Source organism: Accipiter gentilis, chromosome 14 (assembly GCF_929443795.1).
Source record: "Accipiter gentilis chromosome 14, bAccGen1.1, whole genome shotgun sequence".
NCBI lineage: Eukaryota > Metazoa > Chordata > Aves > Accipitriformes > Accipitridae > Astur > Astur gentilis.
Window position 1 is genome coordinate 33,048,909 of NC_064893.1, and position 11,112 is coordinate 33,060,020.

At 68.9% G+C, this 11,112-nt stretch overlaps 2 protein-coding genes across 2 annotated transcripts; both read left to right on the forward strand.

The window, feature by feature from the left end:
- Positions 1-2,142: 2,142 nt before the first annotated feature.
- Positions 2,143-3,106, forward strand: ID1 (inhibitor of DNA binding 1). Its single transcript, XM_049817504.1, has 2 exons — positions 2,143-2,542; positions 2,767-3,106. Exons 1-2 carry the CDS (start codon positions 2,222-2,224, stop codon positions 2,806-2,808), a joined length of 363 nt encoding a protein of 120 aa, XP_049673461.1. The 5' UTR covers positions 2,143-2,221; the 3' UTR covers positions 2,809-3,106.
- Positions 3,107-6,550: 3,444 nt separating this feature from the next.
- LOC126045684 (bactericidal permeability-increasing protein-like) lies at positions 6,551-10,436 on the forward strand. The gene is made up of 15 exons (XM_049817097.1): positions 6,551-6,707; positions 6,881-6,995; positions 7,092-7,220; positions 7,310-7,465; positions 7,598-7,661; positions 7,789-7,849; positions 8,052-8,143; positions 8,240-8,440; positions 8,563-8,622; positions 9,020-9,187; positions 9,375-9,442; positions 9,738-9,780; positions 10,015-10,078; positions 10,159-10,235; positions 10,317-10,436. Exons 1-15 carry the CDS (start codon positions 6,551-6,553, stop codon positions 10,356-10,358), a joined length of 1,497 nt encoding a protein of 498 aa, XP_049673054.1. The 3' UTR covers positions 10,359-10,436.
- The last annotated feature ends 676 nt before the right edge of the window (positions 10,437-11,112 follow it).

Genomic DNA, 11,112 nt, shown 5'->3' on the forward strand with positions numbered 1-11,112 from the left:
CCTCCGCCGAGCCCTGAATGGAGGGGGCGACCCCAACGCCGTGCCCACCCTGGGAACCGCCACCGCACTGGGATGGGGGACGCAGGGAGGAGGGACAGAGGGATGCGGCTCCCCCCAGCCAGGCTAGCAGGGTTAAAGTCCATCCATGTTCTCCGGGATTGCTGTCCCCGCCAAGAGGAGGAAGAGGAGGGGAGGCCTTCAGCTCCCTGCATGCCTGGGGAGGCTGCAGCTGCTCTGAGCACGGCCAAGCACGAGAGGGTCTGGCCCCCAGCCCACCCCCACTAAGGGCAGGGCACTGTGGCCCTCTGCACCCACTCTGGATCTGGCCTGCAGGACACACTATCCAGCCAGGAAGGGCACAACGTGTCCGGGCTGTCCCTGTGGCTGTACCACCATGAAGTGCCATCACAGCAGTGCAGCCCACCCTGGCAGCCCCATCCCCCTGGGGTCGGGGTCTGCTGGAGCCGCGCTGTCGGGGTACCGCAGCCCCATGCCGGCTTTGTTCGCGGCAGAGCCCAGCGCGGCTTCTTGCTGCTGCTGCCAACAATGCAGCGGTGCAGCCGGGCCCGCGGCACGGCCTCCCGGGGTACATGGGGGGTGGCAGGGGCTGCTCTGGCACCCGGGCACGTGGTGTGTAAGATGGGGTGTCTGTGTGTGTGAGAGTGCCTAGATGTACGTGCATGTATGTGTGCGTATCTATGTACATTCATCCACGCGTGCCTCTGTGCGTGTGCATGCACATACTTACGGACGTGTTCGTGCACGTGTGTGCACCCACAGGTTTGCGTGTGTGCGTGAATCTTCCCGTGCATGTGTGTTTGTGTTATGCCCATACATCTGTGTGTGCGTGCACGCGCATGTGCGTGCCTCCATGCGTGCACGCACATCCGTGTGCCTGTGTCTGTGCATACACATGTGCACATCCGTGTGCCTGTGTGCATACACATGTGCATATCCACGTGTCTGCGCACACACAGCGTCTGTGTGCACATGTGCACGCACACCCGTGGGGGTGTGCAGCGATTGAAGAGGCCGCGGCTCAGCCTGCTCACCCCCTGCTCGCTGCTGCACCGTTTCGTGCTGTTCGGGGGGGTCCGTGGCAGCGCTCCCCCCGCGAACTCGCGGGGCAGATGGGCCGGGGGGGTCCTGCTCGGGGCCCCCCCGGGGCTCCCGGCCCCGCTGCTGGCAGGGCGCTGGCTGCACCTCCCTGCAGGTGCGGGGGGAACGAGCAGGAACGCTAATTACCGCCCAGGTCTGCAGCCCTTCGGGGCAGGGACCGGCCGCCTCGCACGGAGGCTGCAGCCGCACCGGCGGCACCTCCTCCCGTTCCCCCCCCCCCGCCCCAGGACCGCGCTCGCAGCCCACGGTCCCGCGGTGCCCCACGCGAGCTGCACCCAGCGCCGTGACCCCCCCGGGTGGACCCAAACCCGGAGCCCCCCCCCCCCCCGCCCTCGCCGCGGCAGCCGCCGCCTCCGCAGAGGTTTCAGCTCCGGGACTGGGGGGGGGGGGGGGGGGGGGAGAGCGGGGAGACCCTGGGCGAACCGGGGCCGGGGGTCGCGGGGTACGGGCTGTCCCCGGTGGGATGCCCGTGTCCCCAGGGGGGTCCCGGTGCCCCCGGGCCGGGCTGCAGGTGCCCCCCCCCTCCCCGCCCCCGTCGCCATGGGCACCGCCCGCGAGGCGCCGCGCTGACAGCGCGCGGGGTTTTATGAATGGGTGACGTCACGGCCCTGGCGTCTAACGGTCTGAGCCGCCGGGGAGGAGGGAGGGGGGGCCCGGGGAGCGCAGGGGGGCTGGGCGCCTGGAGGGGCACCGGGAGGCCTGGGGGGGGGGAGGCGGCGGCGAGCGGGGCTGTGGGGAGCCCCGGGGGGGTGGAGGGGAAGCGGGGGCCTCGGGGCAGCGACCCACGATAATGGCGGGGAAGGCATCGGGGCGGGCGGTGTCCCCCCCCCCCCCCCCCCCCCCCCCGCCGCCGCCGCCGCCGCCCTCTCCCCGCCACTGCCCCTTTAAGGCTCCGCCCTTCGGGGGAGGATGAATGGGGAGGGCGGGGCTGTCCCCACCCCCGCGGCTCCGCCATTGGCCGCGACTCTCCCCGCGGCCCCGCCCCGCCGTCGTCGGCGCTCTATAATTGGCGCGGCGGGGCGCGCGCTCGGCTGTCCGCCCGCAGGGTCCCGTCGCCGCCGGTCTTTCCCCCTTTCCCCCCCCGTCCCTCCGCCCCCTCGCCATGAAGGTCGCCGCCGCCGCCCCCTCGCCGTTGCCCGCCGGCGCCGGCGGCTCGCTGAAGGCGGTACGACCCGGGGAAGCCGCCCGCTGCGGGCCTGGCCCGGGGGTGTCCCCGGGAGCGGCGGAACAGGCGGCCGCCGCGCTGCTGTACGACATGAAGGGCTGCTACTCGCGGCTGCGGGCGCTGGTACCGACGCTGCCGCGGCACCGGCGGGTCTCCAAAGTGGAGCTGCTGCAGCACGTTATCGACTACATCTGGGACCTGCAGCTGGCGCTGCAGCGCGGGCCCCCCCGCCCCGCCGCCGCCGGGGACCCCCCCGAGGTAAGTGCGGACCCCCCCCCCCCCCCCCTCGGCCCGGCGGCACCGGCCCGGCCGGGTTCCCCCGCCCCCCCCCCCCCCCCCCCCCCCCCCCCATCTCTGCACCGCGCTGTCTCCTTCCCGGGGCGGGGTGGTGGTGGGGTCCCTTCCTCCCGCTCCTCTTCCCTCCCCGGGCCCCCCCTGACCAGCACTGACCGGCCGCTTCGCCCCCCTCCCGGTTCCCGCAGGCTCCGTGCATGCCCGCTGCCGACCGGATCCTCTGCCGCTGAGACCGCTCCGGACCCGTCACGGACACCCCCGGGACCCCGGCCCCGAGCGCCGCCGCTCGCCTGCATCCCGGGACCCCCGCGGCACGGCGGGGACCGGCAGCCGCGGCCCCCTCCCCTGGCGGGGCTGCCCCCGGGAGGGGTCCCCCCGCAGCCCGGGCCGGGGGTGCTGCCCGGCGGCCGCGGGACGTATCCTTCTCAGATTGCTGAGAGCATTCCCCGTATTGTATATTACAATGATGCTGGAGAATATTGTTCTACAATAGCTGGAGTTTTGTTATTAAACAAGCCCTGATGACCAGGCACGCCTCTGCTTCCTATCCCCCCTCCCGGGGGGGGGGCTGGACCCCGGGGCCATGGCCCCAGGGAGCAGGAAACTGGGGGGAGCCCATCCGGACCAGTATGGGTTGGGCGGGTGTGCTGTGGGGTGCTGGGGCTGGGCCCCTGTGGTGGTGCTGGGGAGGGGGTCTCCCACGGGCTGGTTCCAGTTCCTCCCAGTGTGCTGCTTTGGTGGGGCCCAGGTGTCTGCGAGTGCCCCGTCCCTATCGCAGCACTGTGCCCCCACGGAACCCCTCCAGGGCCTGGTGGCTCCTGTGGGCTCCGTGTCCTGCTTCCCCCTCTCACTCCCCAGCCTCAGACATGGGGTGTCAGGGGCAGGCACACAAGGGAAGATGGTTTGCACCCCGGTTTCTGCGGTGGGAAGATGCAGCAGCACTGGGACACGTCTCCCCTGGGCAGGCGCCTCGATGGGACGATGACACGGAGGGGACGGTGCTGGGAGCCAGGTGTGGGGCTCTGCGCACAGGCGAGGAGCGTGGGATCCCGGTCTCCCAGGGCAGTGGCGTGGACCTGCCCTCGCCCCGTTTCTCAACGGGGTCAGGGCTGAGACCGGGGCGCAGGTGGCTGCGGGGTGTGAGGCTGTGGGAGGGTGATGCTGCAGGGGACGGTCCCGTTGCGCTGCCCCGAGGGAGAGTGGGTGCAAGTCCTGGGGTGCTGCTCGTTGCGGTGCTGCCCCTGCGGTTCCGGCTCGCCCTCATGCAACCCCTGCCACCGGGGCTGGAGCTGGACAAGCTTTTTGGGAGAAGGAAATTGCAACAGGGGTTGGGCAACCCCATGGGCTGGGGGTGCCCCGGGCAGCTGTGCTGGTCTGAGCTGCCCCGTGACTCACAAACACCTCGGGGGCTGCGCTGCCTTCTGCAATGGATGTATACGGACCTTCCTATGGGCTTGGTGGGGGCAAATTGGGGTGCCTGGGGGGGCTTCTGCTGCCCCAGCCACCCTTGAGCACAGGAAGCCAACTTGGGGCTGGCCCTGGCAGGGCCCTTGCTGCCCCCCAGGGTCCTGCAGCTGGGGGTCTCTGGGGCTGGAAGGGGTTGACCAGCCCTGGCTGCAGGCGTGTGCACCTCTGCATGAGCATTTGTTTGTGTTTGCACCTTTGCGGGCATGGTCACAGCTCCATGTGTATTTGTGTGTCCGTGCCCATATGTGCCCACTCGGGGTTCCCCAGCCTGGCAGATCCCCTGGCAGGGGAGTGAGCAGGGGCAGGTGATTTGAGGAACCAGGACACTGCCTGGCCTGGCCAACCTTGTCCTGGCTGTGACACAGCAGCGGGGGACATGCAGGGGGGACTGTGGATAAACCTGTCCATCAGCCCTGGTGTCCCTTCCATCATCAGATGGGTCCCCTTCATCAGCTCCCCAGTGTCCCTTGCATCATCCCCCTGGTGACCCCGCCATCAACCCCCAGCTCCCCTCTATCATCCCCACTGGTGTCCCCTCCGTCACTGTGGCTGTGGTTCCGGAGCTGCTGGTGCCGGGGCAGTGGGTCCCTCTCCCGGTGTCCGCTCGCACTGCATGGCCCGGCCCGGGCCGCCCTCCCGGAGGGTCCTGGGGCCGGGAGAACCGGGGCCTGGGGGCTCTGCTGGGGCCCAGGCAGGGACCCTCTGTGCAGGGTGCTGGGGCTCTTCCCCACCCCACGGTGCACCGGTTGCATCTGTGCCGTGCTCCCCGGTGCCGTCCTTGCCCGTTCGTTTCTGGCACATAGGGAAGCTCCAGCTGGAGCTACAGGGAGAGGGACTCTGTGCGGGCCCACGTGTCCCCCCACATCCCTGCCCCACCGCCCTGCCCAAGCCCCCTGTGCCCCACGGCTGAGCCCTTGTGATGCAGCCTCGGCCATCGTCCCCTGCTTGGGGCACGGGGACACGGCGTGGCGCTGCCACAGGGCTGCCACGACCGGGGCCCTGGCATGGCCAGGATAGCCAGAGAGCAGGGGAAGCGGCTGCGTGGAGCCGGCTGATGCTCGGAGCGGGGTTGGCAGGGCTGAGTTGCCTGCCACGTACCAGGATGCAGGATGCGGCTGCACCAGGATGCACAGGAGAGCCCCAGGGAGGGCCCAGCCCTGTGGGCACCTGTACCCCGACCCATCTCTCATTGTTTTCATGGGACCTGATTCATCCCGGAAGGGATTAGTGACCAAGGAACCGGGTGACGTTCTGGTCCAACCAGCCCGGCCACCCCGGGATGGACATCGGCATCAGAGTCGGTCACTGCTGCTCGCTGCCATGCACGGCCCTGGGGACATGGCGGAGCCGGGACCCACAGCGGGACATGTGGCCCCCACGGCGTGGGGTACCGCGACCACCGGCCACGGTGAGGCTTGGTGCAGGGCGGGGGCAGCTGGGGATGGAGGGGGCTGTGGTGGACGTGGGGTCGGGGGCCAAAGACAGCGCTGGCCTTTGGGATGCTGCTGGGGGCTGTGGCCATCGCTGCAGCTGTGGTTGGTGGCACTGGGGGGGTCCCATGCAAGTGGGCAGCTGCTCTTGAGGGGACCTTAAGGTGTGTTATCTGGCGGTGAGGTCAGCCGTGGGACCTACATCCCTGCATGGTGCTGGGATGGGGCCCTGGCCCCCCCCCCCGGAGGGGTCCCTGGGTCCCTGGTGCTGTTCCCTGGCTGGATCCAGGCAGGCAGCTGGACCCCTGGCAGCCATAGCCCATGGCACCATCCAGCGACCTACACCTGTCTGAGCCACGCTTCTCCCAGTTCACCCTGGCTGGAGGACGGGTTTAGGAGCATGGGCAGCTCTTCCCCTGCGGCCAGGGCTTTTTGGAGGGGATTGCACAGTTCTGCTCTCACTCTGACTGTCCTGACCTTCTGGTCATGCCATGGCCCTGGGGGCTGCCACCGTGTCCCGGCCACCCTAACCCCCCACTGGGGTTCGGGTGCCCCTACCCAGGGTCCTCAGAGCCCTTCCCAAAGTGGGAACAGCTGCTGCTCCCCAGTGCAAGCAGATCGAGCCCTGTCCCCCCAGTGCAGCCCGCCTGCCCCAGGACCAACTCGCCACATCCCCCTGCTCCTCCATCACTCCCAGGCTGGGCATAGCCAAAGCCCCTTGGGACCCTGGCCCAGCTGGGTCTCTGCGTGTCCCCACGTGCCAGCCATGTGCCCCCATGGCCGGTAACCCCAGCTCCCACACCCTCCCAGGGTGGGGGGCTGGCAGCGACACGGCATGGGACCCTGCCTTCCTCCGTTCCCACAACAGGCGCAAGTGGGGAACAACGGGAGACCCGGCTTCCCCTTTGAGTCATGTATTGGGCAAGGCTGGGCTTTCAGTGGCCAGAGTGCTGCGGTGGGCTCCGTGTGTGCGCAGGAGGCTGATGTCACCCCAGGCTCTCTGTCCCCGATATAAGTCCTGGCCGGGCTGGTGCACAGGGACGGGGTCTCCGCAGCGACTGGACATCCCATAGCCATGTCCTCTGCTTCAGCCTCCAGGTCCCAGCACCATCCCCAAGGCATACTGGGGTCGGCATGGCTCTGCCTCCTGCTTTTGCTGACAGCCTGCGTGCCCATCACTGGCACCAACCCCGGCATCAAGGCCCAGCTGACCTGGAAGGCGCTGGAATTCGGTGGGTCTCGTGTCCCTGACCACCCTTGGGGAAACTGGGCAGGGGATGAAGGGGACCATGTCCAGACCACCTGGGATGGGGGATGGAGGGGTGTCCTGGACCTGGCTGCTCGCCCCACTGGCACCGCAGCTCCTTCCCTGACAACTGTCCCCCAAATTCCTGCCTTGCCCCAGGTCGGCAGATTGGGCTGGAGCTTCTCCAGTCGCTGCTGCAGAAGGAGCATGAGCTGAACCTGAGGGGCTCCTACTACAGCCCACTCCTGGGGACACTTACCTACGCCGTGCCCCGGTAAGAGCCACCCACGGGGTCCCGGTCCCTGTCCCCATTCCCATCCTGGCAGTGCCCTGGGCGCAGCCGTGAGCCCAGACTGCCCGTGTCGTGCAGGATCCGCATCCACGAGCTGCAGATGAACGACTCCACCGTGGATTTTGCCGAGGACGTGGGGGTGAGGCTGATGGTGCAGCGCGCCCGCATCCGTCTCAGCGCTGACTGGGGAGCCCAGCTGGGCACCATGTGAGTCCTTGTGTGCGCAGGGCACAGGGATGGGTACCTGGGTGGCTCGGGGCCACTGCTGGCCCTGTGCTCACCTGCTCTGTCCCCAGCCAGGACAAAGGCTCCGTCGAGCTTCGCATGAACGACCTGGCCGTGGTGGCGGTGCTGGGGGTGAGCGTGGACGGCAGCGGCCGGCCCACAGTGTGGAGCGCAGGCTGTGACGCCCGTGGCACCGATCTGCACATGGAGTTTCACTACGGCCACAGGTGATGCCAGGACCCCCTGCTTCCCTCTTGTCCCTGGCATGCAGGGACTCCCTCGTGTCCCTGGCCAGGATGTTGGTCTGGGGGAAGCTGGGGCACCCCAGGGTGATCTGAGCACCCGGCTCTGCCCCACAGCTGGCTCTACAACCCGCTGGCGCCGCTGGTCCAGAAAGCCCTGAGGCAGGAGCTGAACAAGCAGGTGAGTGCTCGGCCCCTGTGCTGTGGGGTGTCGGTGTCCCCATCCCTTCCCATGGCAGGCCCAGTGAGTGGCTTGTGGCTTGGGGACCCCCATCTGTGGGCTCACTGATGCCCTGCTCTGCTTCCAGCTCTGCCTCGAGGTCCACAAGGGTGTCAGCAGGCTGGAGGCTGCCCTGAAGGACATGAAAAGTGGGTGAGGGGACCCCAGGGACTGGGGCCGGGGCTGGGCAGGGTGGTCTGGGGGCGGCCGTGCAGGAGGCTGGTGCCCAGCAGGGTCAGCAGGACCCCACTGTGGGGCCGGATCCCATCAGCCCCCATGTCGGCAGAGCCGGGGCTGTGGGAGGGGGCTGGTGGTCTCCGACTCCCCCCAACCATCCCCATGTCCCTGCAGCATCCACCCAGCTGGACGCCTTCGCCGCCATCGACCACTCCCTGGTGGGGCAGCCGGCCATCACGGCGGAGCACGGGGACATCGCCCTCAAGGTAATGTCATCCCCGACATCCCTGGGCCGGGTCCAGGAATGGGGTGCGGGGGAGCCAGGCTGAGCCTCGCGTCCATCCGTCCGTCTGTCTGCGCAGGGGGAGTTCTTCAGTGTGGGCAAGTCCCAGCAGAGACCTTCCTCGGCGGTGCCCGCGGCGTTGCCTGCCGCTCTGCCCACAGCACTGCCCACGGCGCAGGAGCCCATGCTGCTGCTGGCTGTCACCGAGTTCGTTGCCAACTCGGCTGCCTTCACGTACTTCACGGCCGGGGTCCTGCGCAAGAACATCTCCAGTGACATGGTAGGGACGGCTCCGGCCACGGCTGTGGGGCAGAGCTGCCTCTGCCGGGGTCCTGCCGGGGTGTCCCCATGCCTGCCCGTGCCTTGTGGCCCCAGCACCCCAACCCCTCTGCTGCCTTCCAGCTCCCACGGCGGTTCCCGCTCCAGCTGAGGACCAAGAGCATGGGGCTCTTCTCCCCGCAGGTGGGTGCGGGTGGGATGGGACATGGGCAGGAGGGGGAGCAGGTGGGACATGGGGTAGGACAGAACGCAGACGGGATGGGACATGGGATGGGACAGAGGAGGGACAGGGTTCAGGAGGGACAGGGCCGGGGATGGGCTGCAGAAGAGGTGGGACACAGGATGGGATGCAGGCAGGATGGGCAGGATGGGATGCAGTCGGTATAGGACACGTGCAGGACAGGACGTGGGCAGGTGGACCATGGGCAGGACAGGATGCATTGCCCACCCTGTCTGCACCCAGCCCAGGGCAGGGCAGTGATGGGGCACACTGGGCAGTGGTGGGGACCTGCTGGGAGCCCAGGCTGGTGCCAGCGGTGCCAGTGTGGCTCCGTGCCAGCTCAGCCCTGGTCTCTCCCAGCTGCAGCAGCGCTACCCGGACCACCCCATGGAGCTGCACCTTTCGGCTCGCCGGCAGCCCCTGCTCTCCTGCCACCCCGATGCCCTGCACGGTGCCTTCTTCGGCTCTGCCGAGACCTTCGTGGTGCTGCCCAACGCCACCCGCGTCCCTGCTTTTCTGCTGAACATCGTGAGTGGCTGGTGCTGCCACGGCACGGGGATCCAGGGCCTGGCCCCAAAGGGCTTAGCTGGGGCTGATCTGCCTGTGCTCCTGGTTGGGGCAATACTGGATAATGCTGGGGTGATGCTGGGCGATGCTGTGCGATGCAGGGTTGCAGGCACTGCTGTGGTCTTTCCAACATCTCTTCTTGCTGCAGGATGCCAACGTGACGGGGAAGCCGACCATCACCAGGAACAGGCTCGGAGGCACCGTAAGCCTGAAGGGGTGAGTCCCCGGTGCCGTGCTGGGTCTGGCCTCCCCTGGGGCGTACCCGGGAAGCTCCCCCCATTCTCCACCTTTGGCCATTTGCCTCCCCATGTCCCGTATCGCCTCCTCAGACCCCTCTTGCCCCCGGCTCTCATCCATGCCTGCTGCCCTGGCACTGGTACCCTGGTTAGGTCCTCAGCTGGACCCTCTCTGTCGGGCTCCCAGCCGTGCCATGGAGCTCAGTCCATTCCTGCCCTGGGATGGGACAGTCCCCGTCCCTGTGCCTGGCTCTCATCCTGCTCTCATCCTCCAGGCTCAGCGTGTCACAGGTGACGTCACACGTGGGCCCGGTGGAGGTGAGCTGCTCTGCTGGGGCACGATGGGGCATCCGAGGGGAACCTTGTGCTCTGCACCACCCTGGGAGCAGGGTCTGGGGGTCTGGGAGGGGCCTGGGGGTGCTGGGGACCCCGTGCAAGGCCAGCACTTGCACAGGCAGCGGGTGCAGTGCTGGTAGGGGAGCTGAACCCTGCCTGCACTGCAGCCCCCTCTGCCTGCCCCATGCCAGGCTTAGGGGGCTGCCTGTCCCACAGGTGAACAGACTGGAGACCCTGCTGAAGTTCGGGCTGTGGCTTTTTGGTGTGCCCTGGGCAAACAGTGAGTGCTGTCCCCATCCTGTCCCGGTCCCCCGGCTGCCCTGGGGCTGCCCCCCACTCACGGCTCTTCTCTCCCCACAGAGCGGCTCCAGGCTGGCGTCCCCCTGCCCACCCTGCACGGCCTCAGCCCACTCAACGCCCGGCTCTCGCTGCAGGAGGTGGGTACTGCCACCATCCCCTCACCCCGCTGCCCCCCTCGTCCCCCATGTCCCCCCCCATCTCACCCCAACTCCCCGCAGGGCTTCATGCTCATCGCCACGGACCTGCAGTACAAGCCGTAAGACCAGTCACTGCGTGGGAACCTGCCGGCCCCCCACGAGCCGTGTCCCCGTCCCCCATCCCGCTGGCAGCCAGGGGGGAGCCGATGCCACCGCGGCCCCGTGGCCGGCACAGCTGCCCGGCCGTGGGACCCACTGACCCCCAACCTGCCAGGGGGGGTCCTCGGCAGGGATTAAAGCCGGGAGCGTGGTTCAGTCTGGTGTGGGTGTGTTGCCTTGGGGAGCCCCCACATCCGGGTGCCCCGGGCAGGGTCCCATTCCCAGCTCCGTGCTGGAGCATCGCCGGGTCCCCCCAGGCTGGAGCTCCGGCCGTGCTGGGGTGAGGGGTCCCATCCCCTGCGCCGGGGTCCCTGCAGCACCACCGTGGGGGGGGGGGGGTCGAGGCTGGGTGGGGGGCGTAGGGGGAGCTGGGGATGGGGCTGGTGGCTCTGGGGGACCGAGGGGGTCACCCACAACCCTCGTGGGTGTGCTGGCCATGCGGGTGCCCTTTGCCCCCCCCCCAGCAGCAGCTGCTGCAGCTCCACGGCAGCTTCCCCCATCGCCCACGGGATGGTGCTCGTGTCCGCGGCCTCCCACCGCGTCCCGCCGGCCCACGGCTCCCCACGGGCCCTGGCCGCTGCTCCCCCACGCTCCGGTCGTCCCCTGCGCACCCCGGAGGGGCGGGGGGGGGGGGGTCGTGGGGAAGGCTGAGCCGCAAGCAGGGAGCATCCCGAACAAGGCCCAGTGTTTTTGGGGTTCAGACTGTGCCGAAATGAGC

Excerpts from the sequence above, each read along its gene's own strand:
- ID1 (XM_049817504.1), top strand. The coding sequence starts at position 2,222 with ATGAAGGTCGCCGCCGCCGCCCCCTCGCCGTTGCCCGCCGGCGCCGGC. Across the intron at positions 2,543-2,766 it reads CCGCCGGGGACCCCCCCGAG|GCTCCGTGCATGCCCGCTGC; the intron begins GTAAGTGCGGAC and ends CGGTTCCCGCAG.
- LOC126045684 (XM_049817097.1), top strand. The coding sequence starts at position 6,551 with ATGTCCTCTGCTTCAGCCTCCAGGTCCCAGCACCATCCCCAAGGCATA. Across the intron at positions 7,850-8,051 it reads TGCCCTGAAGGACATGAAAA|CATCCACCCAGCTGGACGCC; the intron begins GTGGGTGAGGGG and ends ATGTCCCTGCAG. Across the intron at positions 9,781-10,014 it reads CACACGTGGGCCCGGTGGAG|GTGAACAGACTGGAGACCCT; the intron begins GTGAGCTGCTCT and ends CCTGTCCCACAG.